Source organism: Trachemys scripta, chromosome 1, assembly GCF_013100865.1.
Source record: "Trachemys scripta elegans isolate TJP31775 chromosome 1, CAS_Tse_1.0, whole genome shotgun sequence".
Taxonomy (NCBI): Eukaryota; Metazoa; Chordata; order Testudines; family Emydidae; genus Trachemys; species Trachemys scripta.
Window position 1 is genome coordinate 303,520,823 of NC_048298.1, and position 26,298 is coordinate 303,547,120.

The 26,298-nt window shown below is 43.5% G+C and overlaps 1 protein-coding gene across 3 annotated transcripts in view; it reads left to right on the top strand.

Moving 5' to 3' along the window:
- The window catches only part of ATP8A2 (ATPase phospholipid transporting 8A2), a 584,689-nt gene that overhangs the window by 351,183 nt on the left and 207,208 nt on the right, over positions 1–26,298 (top strand). For all 3 annotated transcript variants that reach the window (XM_034758733.1, XM_034758730.1, XM_034758731.1), the window contains exon 27: positions 3,498–3,608. In XM_034758733.1, the coding sequence (XP_034614624.1) occupies positions 3,498–3,608 (111 nt within the window). The remainder of the gene's footprint in view (positions 1–3,497; positions 3,609–26,298) is intronic.

Sequence of the window (26,298 nt, forward strand, 5' to 3'; positions counted from 1 at the left end):
TCCAGGAATGGCAGGCTGCAGCTATGCCGCTCGGCCCCGCCTCCCCCCCCCCCCCCTCCCCCAGCCCCTGGCCACGCCGCCGGAGCACGCTGCGCCCGTGCCACCTGGCCCAGCCTGCTGGAACATGCTGCAGCTGCGCCACCCAGTCTGGCCCACCAGAGCAGGCTGCAGCCGCGCTGCCCAGCCTGCCGGAGCAGCTCCAGCCAGGTCAGAGACATCCTCCCCTGGCCCTCCCCAGATAAGGTGGGAAGGGATGGGATGGGGAGAGTGTTGGGGTCCCAGGCTAGGGGTGGGGTCATGTGGCGGGTGGTCACAGGGGTTACTCCCCTGACTCCCAGCTTCTCCCTCCCCAAAAAAATTTCCCCACCAGTTGCTGTCTCGGCCTGTCAGGGTAAGCAGCTGGTGCGCCGGGACACTTTGTTTACTTAGGTTTACCTCCGTGCCTGCGGACGCTCGAGGTAAACAAATGATCTCGGCCTGCCAGCGGCTTATCCTGATGGCCCGGAAGCCAAAGTTTGCTGACCCCTGAATTATAGGGTCGGTTTATGAACAGGTTATAAAAATTTTCCATTTTTACTTAACCATCTTGGGGGGGGAGGGGTCAGCTTATAAATGAACCAGCTTATGATCGTGTATACTTGGTAATAAATTTCAATTGGTATTCTATTGTTATAAGTGCGATTAATTTTTTTGAGTTAATCGCGTGAGTTAACTGTGATTAATTGACAGCCCTAGTTATAGTTAATGCTTTTATTTAAGTTGCGGGCAACAATAATATGCAGTTTTAATTTTGGAAACAAAATTTAAAGTCACATGGAACTGTTTGTCTTAGATGGGAGAAGAGTGTTTTTATTACCTGAAAGATTACAGTATATTACTGTGTTATCGTGAATCAAATTTTTGTTGTGTGCTGATTAGTAAAATGAGACAGAGTTATTTGCAATAAGAGAAATACTAGGCTAAAATAACACTAAATAGTTTTCAAAAGGAAAACTTAGGCTTCATATGGTATATTGTTACCATATATTTCTGCACTGAGGAAGAACTTTAGTGGAAATTATATGCCCGCCTTGAAGGGAGAACGTTCTTCTGAGTAATTTAAGTAGACCACTGTAATGTAGTATCTTATACCCAAATGATAATTCCAATCCAGTGATTCCAGAAGTGGGCACACGTGGAAAAATATAGCTCTATTTAAAGACTCACTAAGGATTCCACGAGGAATCCTATAATGAACTAAACAAATAAAAAGGAAGTGTGCCTCTGACCCAGGGCCCAAAGAATAACTTCCACTCATACAGAAACCATGTTTGAATCCTCTTTTTTTTTTTTAAATGTTCTTGTTCCCATGATTCATTTTCAAAGAATTCCTAAACCAAAATACTGAGGTTGATTGTGTCTAGTTTGCATATCAATTCTAGCTCTGCAGTCTCTCTTTGGAGTCTGTTTTTGAAGTTTTTCTGTTGTAATATAGCCACCCGCAGGTCTGTCACTGAATGACCAGACAGGTTAAAGTGTTCTCCCACTGGTTTTTGAGTATTTTGATTCCTGATGTCAGATTTGTGTCCATTAGTTCTTTTGCGTAGAGACTGTCCGGTTTGGCCAATGTACATGGCAGAGGGGCATTGCTGGCACATGATGGCATATATCACATTGGTAGATGTGCAGGTGAACGAGCCCCTGATGGTATGGCTGATGTGATTAGGTCCTATGATGATGTCACTTGAATAGATATGTGGACAGAGTTGGCATCGGGGTTTGTTACAAGGATAGGTTCCTGGGTTAGTGGTTTTGTTCAGTGATGTGTGGTTGCTGCAGAGCTAGAATTGATATGCAAACTAGACACAATCAACTCCGGTTTGAATAAGGACTGGGAATGGCTGAGCCATTACAAACATTGACTGTATCTCCCCTTGTAAGTACTCTCACACTTATTATCAAACTGTCTGTACTGGGCTAGCTTGATTATCACTTCAAAAGTTTTTTTTTCTCTTAATTAATTGGCCTCTCAGAGTTGGTAAGACAACTCCCACCTGTTTATGCTCTCTGTATGTGTGTATATATATCTCCTCAATATATGTTCCATTCTATATGCATCCGAAGAAGTGGGCTGTAGTCCACGAAAGCTTATGCTCTAATAAATTTGTTAGTCTCTAAGGTGCCACAAGTACTCCTGTTCTTCTTTTTGCGGATACAGACTAACACGGCTGTTACTCTGAAGTAGGTTGATAGGTAGTTAATGGGTTAGTACATTTATTAGCCATTCACTTTTGGTTATCTACTTTCCAATCCTGATGTAGGTTGGATAGAGACTGAACCCAAACTGAATTATAATGTGGCTTGCTTTGTTTTCTATTTTGCTGAAATACCACCAGAGAGCCTGTTCTTGTGGTATTTGCAGCAAATGCATTAAGTCCTGGAGATCTTGGGAGAAAGGCTATATATCATGAAATTTCTAGCTCATGTTTGGAGATCCCAGAGTTTCAAATGGGCTTTGGATGAATAATAAATTTGAACCAGAATTTGAAACTTGAACTCCAAACCTTTTGAGGCGGCATATCACTAGCCCAGAAGTGGAAGTGAGTTGTTTGGCATCCTTCTGGTTCCCCAAAACCACCACACACAAAGGTGAAATTCATTCTCTTCTCATGGGAGGCCTGAGGCTGAACTGAAAGGAATGTTACAGTCACAGGTGGGTTCCTTGACAGAGCCTGTGTGACAGACTCACTGTGAGCTTGATTTTGCTCTCATTGAAGGCAATGTGAAAAATCCCATTGAATTAAATAGGAATAGAACTGAGTCATCTTTGTGGTTCAAACCAGTATTATTAGGCACCAATTTCCATACACATTAGATTCATTTACTAAGTGGGTTTATTTAAGGGGAAAAGGAATCTACTATTTGTTTTAGAAGCTCATATTATGACCACATTTATTATCGAGTGAACTGTAAATGTTAATAAAAATGTATTTGTTTCCATCTTCTTTCAAAAGCTGGTAGTGTTCTTTTTTTCTTTTGAGCACTTTACCTTGAGTCTCCATTTTAGCCCAGAACATTTCTAATTACCACATTGCTCCTTTTAAAACACAGAGAAGAGCCTTGTACCACACACTTATCATTAAACCCTCAAACACAGTCATCTTCTCTTGCCATGAAATAAGAGTTCACATTTATATTTAATCCAGTAGACCCTATTATGTTAACCTTGCCTCATTTTTCTATCAGGATAGTAATAATATTTGAAGGCTTCTTCCTGTTTAAAGCAAATGAGGACCAAATTTATGGAATCATGTTTAAAAGATTTATTCCAAAAAAGGAATGTTTTGCTGTGATTATTTTTTAATGTTTTGTTTGTGGGTAATAATCTGTCAAAATTACTCTCATGGAAAGGAAGTTCTTGGAATGGATTTAATAGCTGATCTAAATTTCATTTACTTTGTATAGAGAGTTGCAAAATGTGAGGCTATTTTTACTTATGTCCATTTTTCTTTTTCTAGTTTTCTTACTTGGAGAAACTATTATTAGTCCATGGAGCCTGGAGTTACAATCGAGTGACCAAATGCATATTGTATTGCTTCTACAAGAATGTGGTCTTGTATATTATTGAGGTAAGAACAGTCAAGAGGATGGACTTTGGCAAACAGTAACAATTGCAATTAGTAAATTAAAATTAAATTATTAACATTTAATTTTGAATAAAAAAAAAAAGCTCTTTTCGCATGACACGTATTCATTTTGTGGAGTTCACTGCCAAAAGATGTCACATAGTGAAGCTGGATTTTAAAAGAGGTTGGATACATTTATGACCTTTTAAATACTATGTGTAGTTATGCCTGTTAAGATTTGGGAGAAATCAAATATCATGTTTCAGGTGTAAACTGATTGTAGCAATGGTCAGGAAGAATCATTCCCTAATGCACATTATTGCACATATGGCCTTGTACATCATGAGGATACTAGATTTGATGGATCAATCATCTGATCTGGTATGGCAAATTCTGTGTTGCTGAACCAGTGCTCAAAATCATTTAAAAAAAATAGTTGAAGGTTTTTCTTCATTCTTTCCAATAAATAGATGCTAAGAGGGAGGGATAATAAACAACAAAATGAGAACCTTATAAGTAGCCAGCCACTTAGAGTAGATTACAGGAGACACAATAGGTCAGAAATGTTTTACTGTTCAATAAATCATACCGTGGTCTGTGTACATATCTGACTCCCTCAGGGTCTGATAATCTTTTATTAGGGTGACCAGATGTCCCGATTTTATAGTGACAGTCCTGATTTTTGGGTCTTTTTCTTATATAGGCTCCTATTACTCCCTCCTACCCCCACCCCCGTCCCGATTTTTCACATTTGCTGACTGGTCACCCTAATTTTTATGCATGTATTATTCTCATGGAGAACAGAAGTTCTCAGCAAACATGTTCCATTTTTTCTTATATGTATCTGAATGACCTCTACTTTTGGAGTTCATCATTTCCAATACAGTTCAAAGTCTATTTACTACATGTGGTCAGCTGCCATAGTATTGAAGAGTCAAACTATCATTTCCAACTGCACCTTAGAGCAGGGGTGGGCAAACTACGGCGCGCAGGCCGGATCCGGCCCATCAGGGCTTTGGATCCAGCCCACGGGATTGCCCCCCATGGCGCCGCGGGCCCGGCACCGCTCTCAGAAGCCGCCCCCGGGCAGGGGGGCAGAGGGCTCCGCGTGAGTTGCCCTTACCTCCAGGCACCAACCCCTGCAGCTCCCATTGGCCAGGAATGGGGAACCGCGGCCAATGGGAGCTTCGGGGGAGGTAACTGGAGGTGCGTCAAGGGCAGTGCACGTGGAGCCCTCCACCCCCTCACCTGCTCCCCCAGGGGCTGCAGCGCTTCCTGGAGCGGCGCGGGTCCGGGGACAGGACAGGCAGGCAGGGAGCCTGCCCTGGCACTGGTGCGCGCCGCTGCCACCCCGGAGCTGCTTTAAGTAAGCGGCGCTGGACTGGAGCTTGAACCCCTCCTGCACCCCGCCCCCAACTCCCTGCCTGAAGCCCCCTTTCTGCACCTCGTACCCCTCCTGCACCCCAACCTCCTGCCCTGAGCCCCCTCCTGCACTCTGCACCCCTCCTGCATCCCAACCCCCTTCCCTCAGCCCCCTCATACGCTCCGCAGCCCTCCTCTGCCCCAATCCCTTGCCCTGAGCCCCTTCCTGCACACCGCACCCCCTCCCACATCCCGCACTCCCTCCCGCACCCCAACGCCCTGCCCAGGCCCTGTGTACAATTTCCCCACCCAGATATGGCCCTCGGCCCAAAAAGTTTGCCCACCTCTGCCTTAGAGACTAACAAATTTATTTGGGTTAAGGTTATAAATTCTCCTTCATTATAAGATAGATTCTGATTGTCCTCTGTCTTTGCCAAAACTTAAATCCATGTACCTGATATTTCTCAGGCATGGTCTTATCATAGTGTAGAAATTTGCATAAAGTTTTCAGACAAGGCATTTAGGAGATGGGAGGGTTCTAGCATGACCTGATCTCACTCATTGAATATTTTTCTAGCCAGTTTTTTGGCTCATATTTACAAAACTTTTTTCAGTAAGAGGATCTAAGTGTTGCTGGAGATGAGAATAATTGTATTCATTAGTGCTGAATAATTAATGGAGCATTGCGAATTTTTTTAAAAATAGGCATTTTTTCCCCTCTCTTAGTTTGGAATACCCTTAGCAGCTTCACAATTACTTTTCTCTAGGAGTTCTATTTCCATTGCATAGACTTTAAAAAAAAATACTGATTCTTATAGATTATTGTATAACATGACTCTGCTTCAATAATTGTTACAGCTAATAAAAATATTGTATAATACTATAGGGTTAAATTATAACTACTTCAATGTGAAAAGGCTGAAAAATCCACTCATCGAACGGCTGAAGATTGGTAGTGAACTTTGTGACCTGAGGTGTTTCTGTTAAATCATCTTGTTGTAGGGAGGGGTCTTCCTAACCATAAGTAAGGCTAAGATTTAATCACAGGCATCTTTAGTAAAAGTCATGGACAGGTCACAGGGCAGTAAAAAAAATTCATGACCCCTGACCTGTCCATGACTTCTTCTATAAATACCCCTGACTAAATCTTAGGAGCTCTGGGGGACTTCAGGGGTGCTGCTGGTGTTCTGGGCTGGGGAGGGGGGCTCCAGGCATTGCTGGTGCTCAGGTGCCCGAGGTGCCACTGGTGCCCAGGGGGCAGCAGCCCAGGGTGCCACTGGTACTTGGGGGGGGAGAGTGGTTGGGAGGCAGCCTGGGGTGCCGCTGATGCTCCAGGGTGCAGGGAGGCTGGGGCTGCTTGGGCAGCCCTGGGGTCAGCTGCACTGGCCTCTACAGAAGTCACTGAGTCCCAGAAAGTCACAGAATCCATTATTTCTGTGACCTCCATGACAGACTCGCAGCGTTAACCATAAGATGTCCTGAGATGATGCTTAAAATGCATGTCTATTCTGAAAGTACCCTGTGTAAAGATGGCCTCTTCTTTCTATCCTCATCTGCTTCCTTTGGGTATTCAGAGTCCTGTCTCCTTGCTTCACTGACAAATTAACTTTTACTCCTTTTTAGTTCTGTTGGCACTGCAGAGCCAGTACAGCTAAGAATGAGCTGGATTCCATTCTGGCTAATGCATCTGCATAACAGAATTGTTAATGAGTAGTTTCTGTTGCATGGCCATATTATGCCCCCAGTTACACCTGTACATCTGCATTACATATATGTAAGATTCACTCACAAGAAAGTTGCTGCTGGCAATGGGGTATAAGTGGAGGCAGAATTTGAAGCCCATGGGGTTGCACCTGTGTAACTGAGGCAGGGCCGTCTCCAGGCACCAGCATAGCAAGCTGGGGCTTGGGGTGGCACATGGAAGGGGGCGGTACATCCAGCTCTTCAGCGGCAATTCGGCGGCGGGTCCCTCAGTCCCTCTCAGCGGGAAGTGCTGCCGCCGAATTGCCACTGAAGAATGAAGCGGCGGCAGTAGAGCGGCGGCAGAAGTGCTGCAGATCGCAATCGCGACCTTTTTTTTTTTTTTTTTTTGGCTGCTTGGGGCGGCAAAAACCCTGGAGTCGGCCCTGAACTGAGGGCAAGAACTGACCTACAGAATTGATACTAGTGATGATACCCAACCTTGAGAGCACTCATTTTTTTATTTTCAGCTGCCATGTTGACTTTTCAGCACTGGCACTTTTGGAAAAAAATTATTTTTATACACTTAGCAAAATTGACCTGGAAACTGAGATACAACAAATATGGAACCCCAGGCTATTATCCTTGGAGTCACTTTCCAGACCAGAATTAAACTTTTTGCTTTCCACAAGGAAGATTGTGATGTTTTGCATTTCTAGCATGAGGCCTTTGAGTGCCATTCACTCTTTATGTGGGGTGGTGATCACAGAAAAGAGAAGCTCCACCGTGACACAAAACCCACAGCTCGTGAGATTCCCACCTCCATCTACTGTGGTGCACACCCTTGAGTAGCTGCTGCAGTATTATTGTTTGTTCCCTGACACTCTGAACAAGCTTGGGCTTTATCTCCCACTGTCTGTTTTGACTTGCCATGTGCAGAGAGATTTTTCTTCGACATCACAGTGAAACCAGAGTTTGTACCTGAATTACATTCCAAGCTAATTTTCAAAAGACTCTACTGAGTAAATATTTTTAGAGTTGAACTGAAGAGCATGTCTGTCAGAATGACAGGGCTGTTAGTTGTGCTTTTTCTACTGTTATGTGTTTTATTTCACTGGAGGTTTAACATCTGAAGTAAGCTTTATGTAACTGAATTTCACAGGTCCGCAATACTGAGTGTCATTGTAATTCTTTTTGTTCCTGCCTCCTCTCATACAATACATTGTTCTCAGTGAGGAAGTCTGAGTACAGCCAGGCATGAAAGTCAGAGCTTCAGTTAGGAGAGGAGCAAATATGGGTTAAACCAAGAATGAAGAACTGTCTGTAGAACTTGTTGTCCTCTGCCCCCTTTCTCCAACATCTCTGGGTGCATGGATCATCATATAGCTCAAAACCAGTAGCAGATTTAAAAATTGGTCCCAGAAATGTACCTAGTGAGAGCACAGCCTGTAATCCAAGGAGGAATCTAGCCATATCATCTCACACTGTGACTTTCCACGCTTTTGTGATTAATTTCCTCCAACTTCTTGGAAAGGTATTCAAAAAACAAAATTCTGGGTCTAAATATCCAATGCACTCACCTTTTTTGTGCTGTAGGTGTTACTTGTACTAGAGTCTGCTGAGCTGACACTGGTCACTTCTTTGTTCAATTGGGGTGTGATGGTATTTTGGTGAATGGGGATGGGGTTGTATTAAATTCTCTAAATACATAAGCTTGCTGTTTAGCTGCATTCATTGGGCATACATTCCAGCAGCATATTAAAGCTGTCTCCTGTGACAAGAGGTCTAAAATGTTGGAGCAGTATAGAGCCCTTAGATGAAAGAGAATGTGGGAAAACATCAAGAAAAAATTAAGTCCTCGTACTCTGCAGATTTGGACTGGAGCCCATTTAATATTTGTGCTTTTTGTTTTTAAATGAAGAGAACTTTAATGCTTATGAAACTTCCAAGAATGACAGCCCTGGAAATTAAAATCTTTTGGGTCTGATTCTCCTTTGCCCCAAGGCCCCTATGTGCCATTCTGGCAGTGTCTTAAAGAAGATGTAAATGTAATTTTCACTTGCTTAAGGCCCAGTTATGCTGCCAGTGCAGTGCAAAGAGACCTTCTATAAGTGAGAATCAAGCCCTTTATCCATAGAGCAGGTTCAGCAAAATCAGCAGTGAAGTTTCCCAGTTCAGCCAGGCACTGAACTGTGAGAGAGTAATTCTGTTTGTAAAGTGACCAAGATGGTAAGAGGAGCAGAACCCAAATAAAATGCCTTTTTGCCAGGTGCACTCTTAGATTCCTGTTGTCTGTCTGCAGGAGAAGATTACTTAAATCTTCACACTGCACTTTTATGCTGTCCCAGAATCACCCCTGAAACATGAAGTCAGCAAACAGACTCCACTGACAAATAGCTGGGAATCATTACAAGTCTCCATCCCATTCAGTTATTTGTTTACCTGGCTTTATACCAGCCTGTGAAATAAGAGATCTATCCAACATATGTGAAACAGATATTTCACTACAGATGATATCAAGTCTCTCTGATGATATCAGAGCTATGATAGATATATAGCTGATTTCAAATGTAAAAAGACACCGGAACCTCTTTCATGTCATGCTTAGAAGCCGAAACATGGTAAGATCAAAGAAGATATCAGAAATACCAAGGAAAAGTTCAAACCATTTGTGAGTGATACTTTGATCAGTATAGGAAGGCAGTGACCAGGTCGGAGAGAATTACACAGGAAAGGAGTGTTGGTTCCTTTATTGGAACAAATTAGTTAAGTTAGTACAATAAAGCCTACTTGCCCTAATTAAGGATCAAGGCCCCCTTGTACTAGGTACAGTACAACAAATAAAAATGATAGTGCTTGCATCAGAGGTCTCACAATCGAAGACTGTGACAAGACTTAACAGGTGGAAGAAACTGAGAAGGGGGTACTGAGGAGAGGATGAGGTGTCAGCAAGAGGAATGAGTTATAAATAGCACTTTTCTCAGCTCACCATCTGCCTTGCCATTGTCAGATGGCCAAGTTTTCTAGTTGTCAATACAGATATAAATCTTAAGGCAAGACTTGACGATGGTGGCTTTATATATTTTAATAAGGTTTTTTCCCTATATGTAAGGGCAGCAAGGGAGAAAGTGAACAAATGTGCTAGAGGAGAATAAGGCACTAAGCCATCAGCCTCATAAATTTCCCACTTGGAACTCAATTAAGCCCTCAAAAAAAGTCTAAACTTATTACTGCTTAGATAAACATACTTTTAAAAATGTGTCAGATTTGGGAGTCCCGCAAGATTGGGTTACGCATAACCTGTGAAGTCCTCCTTGTGACCACCATTTTGGACTTGTCCAATAGAACAAGTAGCCTGTAATCACATTTGAAATAGTTAAAGCAGCATTTTGTTTTTAAAATGCTGTTTTTGATGTAAAAACACTTTAAAATCTTAATTTTTATCAGAAGTAGCCATAAGGATTTCATCCTTGGAATCTAACATGGCGGAGAGGATTCAGCCTATCCCCTAAGACACTACAAAATACCCAGGTCTGACATTTTCAAGTGATAGGTGTCATAACTGAAGTTATAGGAAGTTGTTTTGTAACAAATTTTTCTAAATAATAATACATCATTTTATCAGGTATCCAAAATACAGATATATTCAGGCTATGCAATTATAGGGCCAAACTTTCAAAATCGCTTAAAAACCTAGAGCTACACACAAAGGTATGCAGACAATTGAGTTCCTTATCATGATTGGGCATACAAATTTGTTATTTACCCACACAAATAACCACTTAGGAAACTTAAGTTTCTATGTGTAAATACCCAATCTACATGTATACTTGTAGCAGCAGTTGTGCCACTAATTAGGCATAAATCTCACACACACACATTTTTGCATACATCTTTGGGCTTTTGAAAATCTGGCCTTTAAATGTCTTCATATAGGTAAATGTCCATCTGTAGAAAAGAAGTTATTCTCAATGGATAGTTGCACTGAACAACTCAGTGTCATGGCTATATTAGTGAACATCCAAATAATATGAATCAGACTTTAACTAGAGCATCATATCCTCATAAGAAGCTCAGATACCATGGTGATGGATGCAGTATAAGAATCTAAGTAGATAAAATTCAGCAGTTTGTATTTTTATACTTTAAAAAAAAAGTTCTTATTTCAGAGTTGTCCTTTTCTGTATGGAATCTCTTTTTATCAGCTTCATACCCAGGAGTAACAGAAAACTTTTGCTAGAAGATCTAGGTCAGCATAAAATACAGCCAAACAAATAACCAGAAAAATTCAGTAAAACTATAATTAATTATTATGGAGGCCGTAAAGCAGATACTTAAAATGGCATTCCAAATTGTTGTTTCAAATAAAATGAGATATGGTTTATGCATATCACATCACCCTAATCCAAAAGTGTCTAGGAAGTGACTATACCCTTTGATTTTTTTTTCTTTGAAAATGTATCCAAATTCCTCTTGTACCAATGTACAAATGCTAGTCTCTATTACTGCTGCTGACAGTTTATTCTATGTTGCAACCTCCCGTTGTGTAAAGAAATTGTTTGAATTGCTCTTAGGTTAGTCCCTTCTTCAACTTTAATCCATGATTGACTTCTTGTTTTTGGATTCCTAATTTAGTATGTTAATCCCACGAGTTTTGAAGGAGTCAGTCACAAAGATAAATCCATACTATTTTTCCTTTCCTTGCAGTAATTTATGCTGCACATGAATCATTAGAGGAGAGTCCATCTTTATTAAAAGGTTTTGCCTCAAGCGCTAGATTTAAGATTTTTCAAATGTTCAACCACAAATGATCAAACACATACCTTTTTTGCTTGCTTGTTTGTTTGTTTCTTCTAAACATACTCTGGAATACATCCTACAGATGGCATAGTTGTTAATTTTTCAACAGTCAAAGTACCATTATTATGAATGACAAATTAGGCTCCATGGCTAGGTCCCAAAATCTCTGAGTGCCTAGTGCAACATCTGCAAGTAGCACTGCGTATTGCAAAAGACTCTGGTGTGGGAAAGGATCTCTTTTGATATTTTATTTGTGGGAGGTATTATGCCTGGAGCTAAAAGATCCCTTAGATTTTTATACCTTAGTAGGACACGGTGAATATGACAAATACAAAGAGGGGTCTCTTTGTGTGAAGTTTTTGCTCTATTCTGTATGAAATGCTCCGATTCCCACATGGAGGCTAATAAGAAGAGAAAAATGTTGATGCTGTCCTGTTAAATTGGTGTTTTTCTTGTGTATGAAATATATTGGTAACCAATCTTTTCAACTGTGGCTTTATCAAAGCAGGAATTCTATATAGTAAATAAATACACATCTCCAGTATCTTGTTAATCCTTGTCACCAATGGAAATGCATTTTAATGTTGGAAGGGCAGACTATATTATGGAGGCTAGATAAGCTCTGATCATGAAGAATCATCCTGGAGAGATTAAGTGAAGTCCAGTGTTGTGGAAATGGTGTTTTTGTTTTGTTAAAAAAAATATATCTGAAATTACAATGTTGTGATATGTGTGAAAAGGAGATCAGAATCTGCAGCAAAAGTATTTTTTAAAATTTCAGGTCATATTATAACTGACTCTAACCCTATTTTGTTTCCTGATACTACAAGTTAGTTAATTTGAAACTATTTTTATTCTTTAGAATTCTTTTTAAACAATTCAGTAATTTTTGCTTGTCCTGTTTCAGTAAAAACAAAGGGGAAGGTGGGAGAGTCTACTTTCCCTTACAGTGGTGTCAATTCAGTGACTATAGTGGAATTATAACTGTTTTAGAGGAGAATCAGTTACAAACTGTAAATTCATATCAACATTAGAACATGTCAATAACCCTGATCAGGGAATAACCTGTATTCAGTGAGTTCATGCTGAATTTATCTGTATACATCCTACTGCACCAAAGGGACTGTCATAAGATGGCCCTGCCTGGAGTGCCCTCCTGTGGCAGGCAGTGGCACGATAGGCACACCTGCCTCAATTTCCCTTTTCAGAGTCCCCAGTCACTGCATGTAAACTTGTCCTCTAGTCCATCAACAGAGTTTATTACCAAAACATAGTTCAAATAGTCTCTAACAAAAGTCACAAATGTAGTCTATTTCCCACACCCGCTGTATATAGTCGTTAATACCCTGCTCTTCCCAGCAGGCACCCCCTCCAGCTTCTCTGCTGGGAGTCCTCCTGTACCACACTCTGGTGTCTTCCACCCCACCTAGCCTCCTTGTTGGTCCCCTTCTGTCCCTCTGCCAGGACAGCCACTCCAGGCCTTCCCTGCTCTTCCAAATGGGACCCCCCATAGCCTCTCTGCTAGGAGATCGTCCCCACCAGGACATAAGCTCTCACTCCCCCTAGCAGCCCTTTCACTATTCATCTGGGTTTGGCCCTCCAGCCCTAGCAAGCTCCTCCATTGTTCCCTACCTTCAGCTCTCCATCCCTTGGCTCCAACTGTCCAATTTAGAGCCAGCAGGCAACTGCCTCTGCTGCTTCTTGGCCTTCAGCCCTCTGGCCGTGACTCTCTATCTTGGAGATACCAGCCAACAAATCCCTCTTGCTGCGCTTCTGTCTTCAGCCTTCTCCCAAGAACTACAATCAATCTCCCGGCTGCCTCCTCTTCTCCTGACAGACCCAGACCTGGTAAGCCAATGCAGCATCATAGACAATAACTCACGTGGGGGAAGAGTGCCCAAGCTGGCATCTGGAAGTCTGTCTACAATGCTTAGCCTCCTCAGAGGCCATCCTCAGGTTATGGAGCCTGGACATTGAGTTCTGATGTCTGCACACAAGAAACCACCTTATCACCATTCTATTAAAAAAAACCACTTTATTAAAAAGTCAAACATAGAAAAGTGCTTCAAAACTCATGTTTAACCTTAGTTTTGTATTTAAATATTATCTGTGCTCTGTATGTTTAACTTCCCCACTCATGTAAATGGCAGCTAATGCAACTCATTCAGCTAATGAATGGCATGAAAATAGCTAGACTTGTTTCACACTAAAAGGCTAAAATCTTCCTATTTTAAAACGCATATGCTTGCATGGCAGTTTCTAATATCTTGGATTCAACAAAGAGCTTCTAAACCCAAGTAGAATCACACACTAATGGATCCACTATGCCAGTGAATCCTTTTGGCAGGAGTCTATCACCAAATACTCTGACAGACAGTAAGTTCATTGACAGTGGTTTATATTACAACTTTCAAAAGGAAGGAAGCTACTTTACAAATACATTTTAAAAATAGCTATTCTAACTAATGAATCATAGGGTGAAAAGTCCCGCTCTGTCCTCTAAATGCCAATCTCATAGTTTCAACCTATGGTAAGGAGGAAAAATACTGATGTAAACACACTTCCTCAATGAACAAGAGCCATACAGGACCTGGTTCTGCTCTGTTACTCCAGTGTAAATCAGGAATAACTCTACTAAAGTCATAGGAATTACACCAATATAAACCTGGTGTAAGTGAAACCAATATTTGGGCCAAAGAGCCTATTACAAATATAACCTCTTTCCATGCATAGTGCTGGATTTTAAAATAGCTTTCTTACAATTAGCCCCTGTCATAGGGTGGCTGGCCCCAGTAAATGAAATAGGTCCAGCTCCCCTGTGCCAGAACAAGTGCTCCCATTTTGCCAATTAAGAGGGTGGAGTAGCACCTGGTGGCTAGAGAGTACAGGGGAAGATCTGAGGGGAGAGACCCAGCATCACAGGTTGCTCTTCACTCATCTCTGGAACACCTCCTTCTGGCCACTTCTGGGGATTAGCTCTGCCAGGTTGATGCCCCTTCCTGCAGTTGCATTTCATCACTGTCTCAGTCTCGCTCTCTCGGGACTCTCCTGCTCCCTCTTTGTGGCTTAGCCCTCTGGCCAGTTCACTGTAGTTCTCCCTTTCTAGGGGTTGGGTATGTATCCAGATCTCTGGGAACTTACTGTCCCAGGCAGCCTTCCCTTTCACTGCCTCTTAACTGTGCCACTTCCACGGTGACTGGTAGGGGAACCCAAGCCCACCCTCTACACTGGGTTCCAGCCCAGGGACCCTATAACTAATAGTCAAAGCCTGCATGATCCTAAATCTTACTGCTGTAACCCTGGCCTACATCCTACGTGGCCTCCTCTCAGCCCAACAGTGACTGCAGTTGGCCAGCCTTCCTCTTTCTCTCTGCAGCCCCTTTCTGCTCTCAGCTACTGGGCTTTATATGGGCCCCTCCTACTCCCGTCCAGCTGAGCTTCCTCTTTAATTAATCCTCATTGCTCCCTGGCTCCTCCTTCCAGGTGCAGATTATGCAGTAAATTGGCCCATCTAGCCACGTTAACCCTTTGGAGCCTTGTGGGGAGTGGATACCCCATCACACTCAGAGGGAAAACCAGTAAGCCAGCATGGGGAGGAACCCAGGCCAAACTGGCGCATGGTTGTGGCAACTCTGGTCAAATCAGGGAGTAGCCTGTAGAGCCTTGTCCAGGACAAGAAGTCAGGTGCAGTGATGGATTCCTGAATTTACTTAGCATGCTAGACACTGTTTCTCCATTGATGCTTCCACTGTGTAAGGACATAATATTCGGCTCCCTGGAGGCACTGATCATTTGCGCATGGTAAAGGGCCAGTAGCACTCTTGTCCCAGAGTGTATGGGCTGCTGTCACAAAGAGGTGTCGAGATCAGCTGTGGTATCGCCCCATCCACAGGAGTCCCCTGAGTAGGAGTAGACCTTCGAGTTGGTGAAGTGTTTGTTCCCCATCTGAGAATGGGGCATCAGTCATCCAGAGATGTAATAGGTTGGTTTCATCTGTTTGCAGTTCTCTTAGCAGACTTAACTGTATATTGTTAAAGATCTGGCAGAGCTATATGTGCTAGCACATATAGACTGGAGGTTGGTATATAGTTAAAACAGGCACTAATAATAAAAGTGGCTGAATTCAACTCAGTGTTGACAAGCTGAGTGTGGTGGCTGCACCTTTAAACTAGATTGGTATTCAGCTGGAGCAAACATCAGGGCCAGTACAGATGTATGAATGACTGAAGGGTCTGCTTCCCAGGAGGTTCCCAATAGTTTTGTATAAAGTTGGTACAGAAAGATCTTTTCATTTTCAGGTGTTACCTGCCTGACCTGGATGTTAGGTTACAGTCGAGTTTTACTCCCAAGTAGGTGACAACTGGATGGAATGGCAGTGGCCTTCCTTACACACGGATGGGTCAATTGGCAAGATGATTATTTAGATGGAAAATAGTTGCCTCTGTATTGGTTTCATCGAGAATTAGTCATCATTGTTGGAAGTAAGTGGTCAAAGTATCTCTGTCTTAGCTGAGATTCCCTTCAGTTCTGTGGAAGTTGTCAGTGAAGCAACACAGATGTCATCAGCATACACATACTTGTCGGCTGGTCCTTGTGGAAGGCCACTGGGTAGATGTTTAAGGCAACTCATTTTTCTCCCTGCCTTGCAGGATGAAGCTTCAGTTACTAATAATTTCTTGGATGAACTGCACCATCTGTCTACAAGGAATAACTTGCAGCAGGTTGGCATGCCACACAGTGTCATAGGCTGTTGTCAGGTCAATAAGGATTGCCCCAATTTTCTTTTGTGTCTTGTCAGCTGCTTACGCTGGTGCAGAAGCAATATAGATCCCTAGTTGCAGGTGACTATTCATGAAGTATTCCTACCTTTCTTTAATTTGATTTAATCCAATCAACATTCTGAATTGTGACTTGGGGTCCACTCCTGGAAACATATACCCCCGTGGGTTTAATGCTTGCTGCCATGACAGGCCTCATTGAAGCCAGTGAATACAGCAAACTAAGTAACTCTACTCTGCTTCACTAAGGAGCTTCTTTTGACAAAATAGTCTTAACTTATTCCCTAAGAGGTTGTGTGATATAGTAGTACTGTGTGGTATTTCAACCCACCTGTGGTTGCATTTCATTGGTGTCTGAATTGAAGTCAATGGGACTGCTCCTGGTTGGAACTGCATGCCCTGTAATAAGATATTGCAGGATCAGGCACTTTGATGTTACTTGAATACTGATAATCTAATACTAAACTTGGAACTCCTAGCCTAGAGCATTGTACCTTTCATTGAAAGTTCTCCAAGTGCTTTACAGGCATTCTCACAGCACCTCTGCAAAGTATGATAAATAGGTATTATGCTCATTTTATAGACATATACTGGCCCAGGCTCAAGAATGTTGGAACATAAGCTGATGGATAACAACTCAAAAACCACAGGGGAAACGTTGGAAAGCAAATTGTAGTTGCCAATGTTGGAATGTAGTTGGCACATCCACACCTTTAATGTCTGTAATAGAAAGAAAGTGCCAATAGATTTTTAATGATGTGATCAGGACTCAGAGGCAAAAGCCTAGCTCTTTAACTTGCCGACAAGACTTACTGCATCTAGGATTTCTTTGTATATCTCCCATCCAAGTAGTGAATTTAGCAGGCCCAGCTTAGTTTGTGAGACCTGACAGGATCATGACACAAAGTCGGTAGGACAGTGAATTAATCTGCTGAGCAAATACAGGCACTGATAGGTTTTCTGTACCACTGAAAAATAGTTTTTCCAATGCACTTGAATGAACACCAACAATAAAACACTTCTACCCAGTCTCACTAATTAACCACCAGAGAGATTTATTTTATATGGGGATTTATAATAGGAATCTATAACCCAGTTTCTACTTGCATGTACAGAGTTTTGAACAAAATACATGATATACGTACAGAGGGCAGAATTTGGGGTCTGAGATTCAGTGTACTGTTTTTGTGTTAGTTCCTTGGGCTGAGCTGTGTTTGGTGCAGTTTACAAGGGTGGTGGTGGTGGGGGAGAGATGGTTTATGCCACCTTTATAATCCTCCTCTCTGAAATTGGGACCGGCTGAGTACCAGGCAGATCCCCAGTGTAAGTTTGAGCAGCCTTAGGGTTGCTTTAAACTGGCTGCCTGTTGCCCTAAGCAGCTACTTCAGCAGCCAGGGAGTGCTGGAGCATAGGAACACCTATGCAAGGAACTGAGGTTGAGCAGGGGAGTAGGGAGCAATGACCATTCTGCAGGGGGGATAGCTCAGTGGTTTGAGCATTGGCCTGCTAAACCCAGGGTTGTGAGTTCAATCCTTGAGGAGGCCATTTAGGGATCTGGGACAAAAATCTGTCTGGGGATTGGTCCTGCTTTGAGCAGGAGGTTGGACTAGATGACCTCCTGAGGTCCCTTCCAACCTTGATATTCTGTGATCTTCAAGGGATGTTTCCAATCTGGGGGAATCCTTCACTGGCCAGTTAAACTGTCATTATGAACACTTTATACTGCCAGAACAGTGCAAAGTAGTTGTAGTGAGACCAAGGATCTGGCCCCAAATCTCCATTCCTTCTGAAGATACAGTAGAACCTCTGAGTTACAGACCCCTCAGGAATGGAGGTTGTTCATAACTCTGAAATGTTCGTAACTTTATAAAACATAAAACATTATGGTGGTTCTTTCAAAAGTTTACAGCTGAACATTGACTTAATACAGCTTTGAAACTTTACTAGGAAGAAGAAAAATACTGCTTTACCTTTCTTTTTTTTAGTAGTTTACATTTAACACAGTACTGTATTGTATTTTCTTTTTTGGTCTCTGCTACACCTTGACTGTGTACTTCTGGTTCCAAATGAGGAGTGTGGTTGACTGGTCAGTTCATAACTCTGCAATTCGTAACTCTGAGGTTCTACTGTAGGAGCGTCTGGAAAAGACAGGCCACTTGATCTTGTGAGTCATTGAGCACTCATTGCATTCAGTGTGTGCTGACGATGTCCAGCACCTCCCATGTGGAGCTCAGCTCCTTTCAGCATCAGGGCCTATAAACATGTTGTCATCTAATTATCTTTAAAAGCAACAAACCCCTCTTTATTAAAGATTTTAAGATAATATTAAATGCAAATACAAGTAGCAAATTACAAAATGTAGGGACAGCATATGGAAACAGTACCACACAACACACATTTATAAAATAGACATTGCCAATAAACCAGGATACCACTCCAGCTCTTCCCCCAAATATTAGGAATTCTGATAGCCCTCTTATACTCCTGGCTCTGTTTTCATTAATGTAATTGGTATATTTGGTTATAATCTTCACTTTATCATTTACTGTACATATTATGAGCCTGATTCTTCTCTGACCAGTGAAAATAAGGAGTGACTTCACTACAATCAAGGACTCACTGACTGTGAAGTAACACTTCAGATTTTGGGATCAAGAATCTACAATTTAGTGAAGTTGTACCAGTATAAAACTAGTGTAAGTGAGAGGAGAATCAGGCCCAAGATGTACATGTAAGTTAGATGCAGCCTTTATATTGTGTAAATACAGTACAGGTAACTTCCGCGAAGTCCCCAAAGGTATGACCATGTAGGGTGACCAGATGTCCTGATTTTATAGGGACTGTCCTGATTTTGGGGTCTCTTTCTTATATAGGCTTCTATTACCCCCCAACCCCGTCCTGATTTTTCACATTTGCTGTCTGGTCATCCTATGACCATGCCAAAACCCCCATACATATTTATACTTTGGAAAAGTTTGGATCTGGTTTCAGATCCAAATTTGTAGTTTTGACCTATTTTTAGTGTCTATTGACTTAAAAACCTGTCCTGCACATCAAACTCAATGGGAGCTTTGCCACTGACATCATTAGGAGACAGATCTGGCCCTAACAGAAATGTGATGGAAAATTTTACTCTGTCTTCTTTATTCCAATACAGTACACCCTCACTGTAAGGAACCCGTTGAGGTCCAAGCCATTTGTTTGTTATAGCCAGGGGTTCGTTATAGCGAAAGCCCCGCCTCCTGAGGGGGAAGCGGCTGACAGCTCCTCCAGCCCCCGCCGCAGTGACAGAGCTGGAGGTGAGATCCAGGAACTGGGTTCATTATAGCCAAAGGTCCGTTATTATGAAGGGCCTTACAGAGAGGGGGTACTGTACTGTATATTCCCATTGACTTTTTCCCACATACCCGTAGAAACTGTCAATAGTCTGGAAGAACAGGAGTAGGGATGAATTGGTGTTAATTTTGTCTGTCATAGTAATGACATTGAGTTCCTGCCTTTTCGGGGAGCGGCAACAGGTTAGTTTATGTTTGTTTTGGTTATTCTGATACCATATCTACTCATCCAGAAACCCGAGAATCTACTTCTCAGCCAGGGGATCAGTGTTAACAAGTCAGACAAATACAGTCCAAGTCAGTAATACCAGAACAAACAGTTAGTTTAGTAGCGGTTAAAGTACAAGTCATTAATGCTGAGAGTGTCATTTGTTATTGTTATTGGTGGTTAGGGTGACCAGATGTCCCAATTTTATAGGGACAGTCCCAATATGTGGGGATGTGTCTTATATAAGCTCCTATTACTCCCCACTCCCTTTCCCGTTTTTTCACACTTGATGTCTGGTCACCCTATTGGTGGTGACAGTTCCTTTTGGGATCAATCTTGATAGTAAACTCAAAGAGGAGATGGATTTTGCTAACAGTGTCATGACGTCACCAGGCTTTAGTTGCCAAAGAATGACAGGTGTCTAGTGTGATTAGTCAGCATGATGGACAGTCTCTGCTTTACTTCAGCTGGCATTCATTTAAAAAAAATTCAAAAACTACATATGGTCTTACACCACTGAGAAACCTTTGTGTGCCTGATAGTACCTGTGGGTCTGTGGATAGACTAGACACCTGATTAACCAATGTCTTCCTTTTGAGCTCCTCTGTTTTTTTCTTTCTTTTTGCTGCAGTGTTATGGCTGAACATTTAAATCCACTAAATCGGGAAACAGAAAGGTGCGGTTCCCACAGCAACCAGAATTAAGCTACATTTGAATACAGGAAGCTTAGATAGTAACATAGATTATCTAGAAGGAATGCACCAAACTGTGGTTGTGAGAGCAATTGCTTTTTTTGTGCACATGTGAATTTTGTAATATCTGTATGTGAGGTCTGTTCCAAATGAAGGCAAATCCCCAAACTGTGTACAGTATGACAAGTACTGTACTATTAGAGTGGGCTTTTGCCCACATATCTGCAGAAATGGCCACAAGTCTGGAAGTAGAAGAAATGGGGTGAATTGGCATTTGTTTTTTCACAGACTGAGTAATGCCATAGGGGTTCAGTTGCAGAACTGTAGTAAAATATATTTTCTCTGTTACCCATCTGTGTATTATGTAGAAACTGACCAAATACTCACCTTAAGGGAACTTTAAGTCCCAGTTTCTGAAACTTAAATAGATTCCTGGGACCAGAACCATCTCTAGTTCATTAGTCACGTTTATTAGGGTAGTATCCAAGGATCAAACAAGACTGGGGCCCCATTGTGCTAGGCACTGTGCAAACAGACACGTAGATGACCCTGACAAGTTTACAATCGAAATAGACAAGATAGACACATGATGAGGGTATAACACACAAACAGAATAAACAATGTGGTGGCAACAAACATCACGTTAGTTCCATTTCTAGGGTGTGTGTGTGTGTGTGTGTGTGTGTGTGTAAAGTTTCTTTTTGGAGGGAATAGCTAAATGGAAAGAAAAGGGAAGGGGGGGGTGAAGAGGACAGGATAGAGGGTGTAGAGGGAAAAGAGGCAGGTCTGGAGTGAAGTTACTGAGGCTGGAACAAATTGTTGGAGCAAACAGCCAATCAGCATAGGACAAATAAAGTCCACTTAAAACTCTAGGAAGTTCTTTGAATGTCCAGAGGTTCCCACTTCGGCTGCTTCTATTTCTACTAGCTGGAGTCTCCAGCTGGCTCAAAAAGTTCTGGTCCCAGGAATCTCTCTCTAGTTCATGGCATTGTTGTTCAGTCCCATGATTTAGTTTTCTTCCACTTACTTACAGAAGCACATTCATGCTGAGTGAGAAAACCACAGAAAAATGTGAAGGTATTCATGTCCTGACTGTTTGATTTTGATTTGACCTAAATGCTGTAAGATTTCTCTTGTTTTATGACCATTTTTGTCTCCCTAAAGCAGGTTTTAGGGGCAAGGAGTGATTAGTCTGTATCCACAAAACCAACGAGGCGTCCGGTGGCACCTTAAAGACTAACAGACTTATTTGGGCATAAGCTTTCGTGGGTAAAAATCCACTTCTTCAGATGCATCGTGGGTTTTTTACCCATGAAAGCTTATGCCCAAATAAATCTGTTAGTCTTTAAGGTGCCACCGGACTCCTCGTTGGTTTTTTGGGCAATAAACAAAAATTCACAGAATCACATGACCTGTCCCTGACTTTCACTACAAATATCCCTGACAAAAGGGGTACGTGGGTTTAGCACCCACTGCTGCTGGGGCTCCCGGGTCCCCCACTGCTGCAGTGCGTCCCCTTTCCCCCAGGCAGCTGGTAGCTGCAGGGTCTCCCCCCGCTGTCCTCTGCGGCTGGACAGCTGCAGGGGGTCCCCCCGCCACCCTCCCCAGCTGGACGGCTGCAGGGTCTGCCAGACCCCTACCGCAGCTGGATGGCTGCGGGGTCCCCCCCACCAGTGCGGGGGCTGGGAGCTGTGCTGCAAAAATGTCACAGACTAAAGGTTAATGGAAGTCACAGATTCTGTGACCTAATCGTAACCTTACTCACAACTTTCACTGAAGTTAATGGGAGTTTAGCCTTAGTAAGAACAATGTGATGTTGCCTTATATTTGTTTGGATGGCACTTATTTTTTTCTGAGAGTAGCCAAAGTAAAAGCCTGGTCTGCCAGCAAAGGATTAAAGTTTTTTTTTCAACTAGACTATTTACAGTCTATTAGGTACATAGTTTAGTGCTGTCTCTTTTTCTCTATGAAGAAGTGCATTTGCAGCTTTCTGTTATACTAGCACATCAACAATAAATATATCACTGTTATACAGTAAATAACATTAATTCATCTTGAGTCTGTGGTCAGATATTTGATTAGATTTTCCTTTTCCAAGCAAATATGTGCCATTGTAGCTTTAATAATACAAAACCAGCATCTCCTGGCCACCTACTGCTGTCACATTAAAATAATTAAGATAGCTGTAACTTTAAATAGTTACTATACGCCCCCATTCCGAGAAATAGCTAGAAGCCATTGTGGTAGGCAGGAATCTGCGGAGCAGCATATATCTATGCTGTGACTGTCACAGGTTGAAAAGAAGCAATTATTAAATAATTCTGGTGAACAGACCAAGGCAAAGTTTTACCTGCCTGGCACAAATGAACACAGTTCATTTGGGATGTTCCCAGGCCATTTCTGATATAGTTATTCATCCCAGCCCCAAATGGGTTTCAGTACCTGCCTACCTACATTTAGCAGTATATGAAGAATGATATGCTATAGAATGTCAAAGTAAATGCTCTTCTGTTCCATTCAGCTAATCCCTGTTTTATTCACAAATCAAAAACACTGTTAGGAATCAATAGTATATTTCTTTATTAAGTATCAAGGGATCTGATCTTTAAGGTGCTATTTTATGAAGTGCAGTGTCCATTCCTCACAGTACATAACTAGCTCTGTTGGGGCTGGTGCAGAAATGATGAACAAAGCTCCTCCCCTGCCTTCCCCCCCACCCTGCTTCTAGAGGGGCTAGCTCCAACAGCAGAGGTATCCCTAAGTGCAAGGACCAACAGTGTGGCTGGCCCCTGTGCAGGTTAGTTGTAGGCACCCTCAGCTCCTCCTAAGCTTGGGGGGAGGGATAGTTCAGGGGTTTGCGCATTGGCCTGCTAACCCCAGGGTTGTGAATTCAAGCCTTGAAGGGGCCATTTAGAAAGTTGGGGCAAATATCTGTCTGGGGATTGATCCTGCTTTGAGGAGGGGGTTGGATTAGATGACTTCCTGAGGTCCCTTCTGCCCCTGATATTCTATGATAAGCACCCATATAAAACCTAGTTACAATCACACCTTGATGTTAGTGGAAGCTGTGCACATGCATCTGATCACAAGGTTTGGTAAACCTTAATTATTGTTTTTTCAGAAATAAAACAAAAATTGAAATAACATACATTAATCAGGTATAATGGTAGAACAACCACCTATCTTACTAAATAAATCTATCCTTTAAAAAAAAATCAAGATTTATCTAAAATGTACCCTTAAAAATTAATCTATCCATCTAGTCTAACACCCTATTCTAGAGTGATCCCCGAGGGTATAGCTACACAGCAATGTAAGAATATGGTTAATCAGACTCAAGTGAGTGGGCCCATGTCAGGAAACCCTAAGCTTGAGCATCTACACTGCATTTTAAACCTAGATTAAGGATTTTCTGACCCATGCTCAAACCTAGGGCTCTGGTATCCACACTGCAGTGCACAGACCCAAGTCAAAGTAACCTTATACCAGAATGCCTAGTTCATACCACACCTCCCCAGTGTTGACAGTCTAGCCCTGTGAATATGTTGCACTGCAGGAAGACTCTACTGCCCACCCTGTTTCCTAATTGTGATGGTGCAATTGATGGGACTCAGCTGCTTATAAGGAGCACACGAGTACCTAAACTACATAGTTAGCTCCTTGGGTGGCTGTCTCAGCAGAATGTGAGAAGGCTTTATACTGAACTAATATCTAACCTGAAAATTGGGCTCTCCACCTGTAGGCTGAGTCACATTGGCCTATGTGCACCTGTTCTGAAGATAATTAGGACATCAGTCTCCAGGGCTGTCTAACTATTACAGCAAAACTTTGCAATTCTTAATTTTTAAAGCTGTTTTTGTTTGGTTTGTTTTTTTATTTATTTTTGTGTGTGGTTTCACATAAAATGTAGGTTTCAGAGGAAACACCCACCCACCCTCCCACCCACAGACTGCTGCTGGCTATGGAGCAGTGAAGTGCATCCCCATGGTTTGCAGTGCTTCAGCACCCCCAAGGGGTCCCTTATCCCTACTTCTGCCACACCCTGGGAGGCAGAGGTAAGGGATCCCTGGGAGGCTTTGGTAGGGTTACCATATTTAAAAAATAAAAAAAGAGGACACTCCACGGGGCCCCGGCCCCACCCCTTTCCTACCTCCGGACCCACCCCAACTCCGCCCCTTCCCTGCCCCAACTCTGCCCATTCCCCCAAAGTCCCCGCCCTAACTCCCCCTCCTCCCTCCCAGCCACGCGAAAAGGGCTGCCCAAGCGCTACTGGCTTCACGGTTTGCCGGGCAGCCTCCAGACCCTGCGTCCCTGGACGGCGCTTCCCCAGTCTGGAGGCTGCCTGGCAAACCGTGAAGCCGATAGCGCTTGGGCTTTGGGCAGCCCCTATGCCTCCGGACCCTGCGCCCCCGGCCAGGCACTTCCCCTCCCTGGTTCCAGCTGCTGTGCTCCTCCCCTGTCTCTTCAGCTCTGTTTAAGAGCCGAGCTGCCCGAGCGCTCCAGCTTCAGGCAGCCCCCTTGCCTCCGGACCCCAGCCGCCGGCCAGGCACTTTGCCTCCCCGGCTCCAGCTGCTCTGCTCCTCCCCTGACTCAGACTTCGATTCGGTCCGGAGGCACGGGGGCTGCCCGAAGCCGGTAGCGCTGGCTCGGGCAGCTTGGCTCTTAAACAGAGCCGAAGTCTGAGTCAGGGGAGGAGCAGAGCAGCCGCAGGAGAGGAAGTGGCCGGCCGGTATTTTTCCCGGACATGTTCGGCTTTTTGGCAATTCCCCCCAGACGGGGGTTTGATTGCCGAAAAGCCGGACATGTCTGGGAAAAACCAGAGATATGGTAACCCTAGCTTTGGGGAAGTTTTGGAACTGGCTCCCATTCACCGCTCTCTCAATGCTAGGGTTACCATATTTTGTGCCTCCCAAAGGAGGACACTCCACGGGGCCCCGCCCCCAGCCCCGCCCCAAGGGAGGGCGGGGGGGCCAGAGAGCAGAGCAGGGACAAAGCAGCTGCCCCACAGGGAGGGTGAGCGGCCAGGGTGTTGGGGGCCATCCTCCACTGGCTATGCTGAGCAAGGAGCTCTGCCACTCCTCCTCCCTGCAAGGCAGTCGCTTAGTCCCCTCTCTGCTCTCAGTCCCTTGCTTCTAGGGCTGTGTGTGTATGGGTGCCTGGGCAGTGTGCTCACCAAAATCTGGCTGTGCTCTTGTGACCACAAGCAGCTGTCTTTGCAAAACACTTCTTCTGATCAGTCTGCATCGAAAACCCTGCAGGCTGTCTGATAGTGTGCTTGCAGACCGGTGTTCAGCAAACAATGGGTTAATGCTGATCTGAGCGGCTGCCCTTTGCAAGGAGAGGTGTGGCTTCCGTTTGCAATAGACTGCACCACAGATTGTTGGCATAGAGAGGACTAAGGACATTGCCCCAAGGAGCTCTGGGATACATATGGAGAACTTCTGGGACCCAAGTCAAGCCAAGGCCGCGTGCACACAGGAGAGCAATAGGGCTCTGAGCCTAGGTTCCAGCTTAAAATTGGCTTGGACCCTCCAGCCCTGCAGGGTTTGGGGATCTATGTTCAAGCCCTAGGTTAATACAATTGGTGTGTGGACACAGGTGGGGGTTAGGCCTGAATCTGGGCTCAAGCCTGGGCTTACATAGGGTTACCATTCGTCCGGATTTACCCGGACATGTCCTCCTTTTGTGTGCTAAAAATAGAGTCCGGGGGGAATTTGTAAAGCACTCACAATGTCCGGGATTTCCCCCTCCCCGGGCAGAGCAGAGCGAGCGGCTGGGAGGGCTGCAGGAAAGTCCCGGGCTGGACTCCGGAGCAGCTTCCTCCTCCCACCCCCCCCC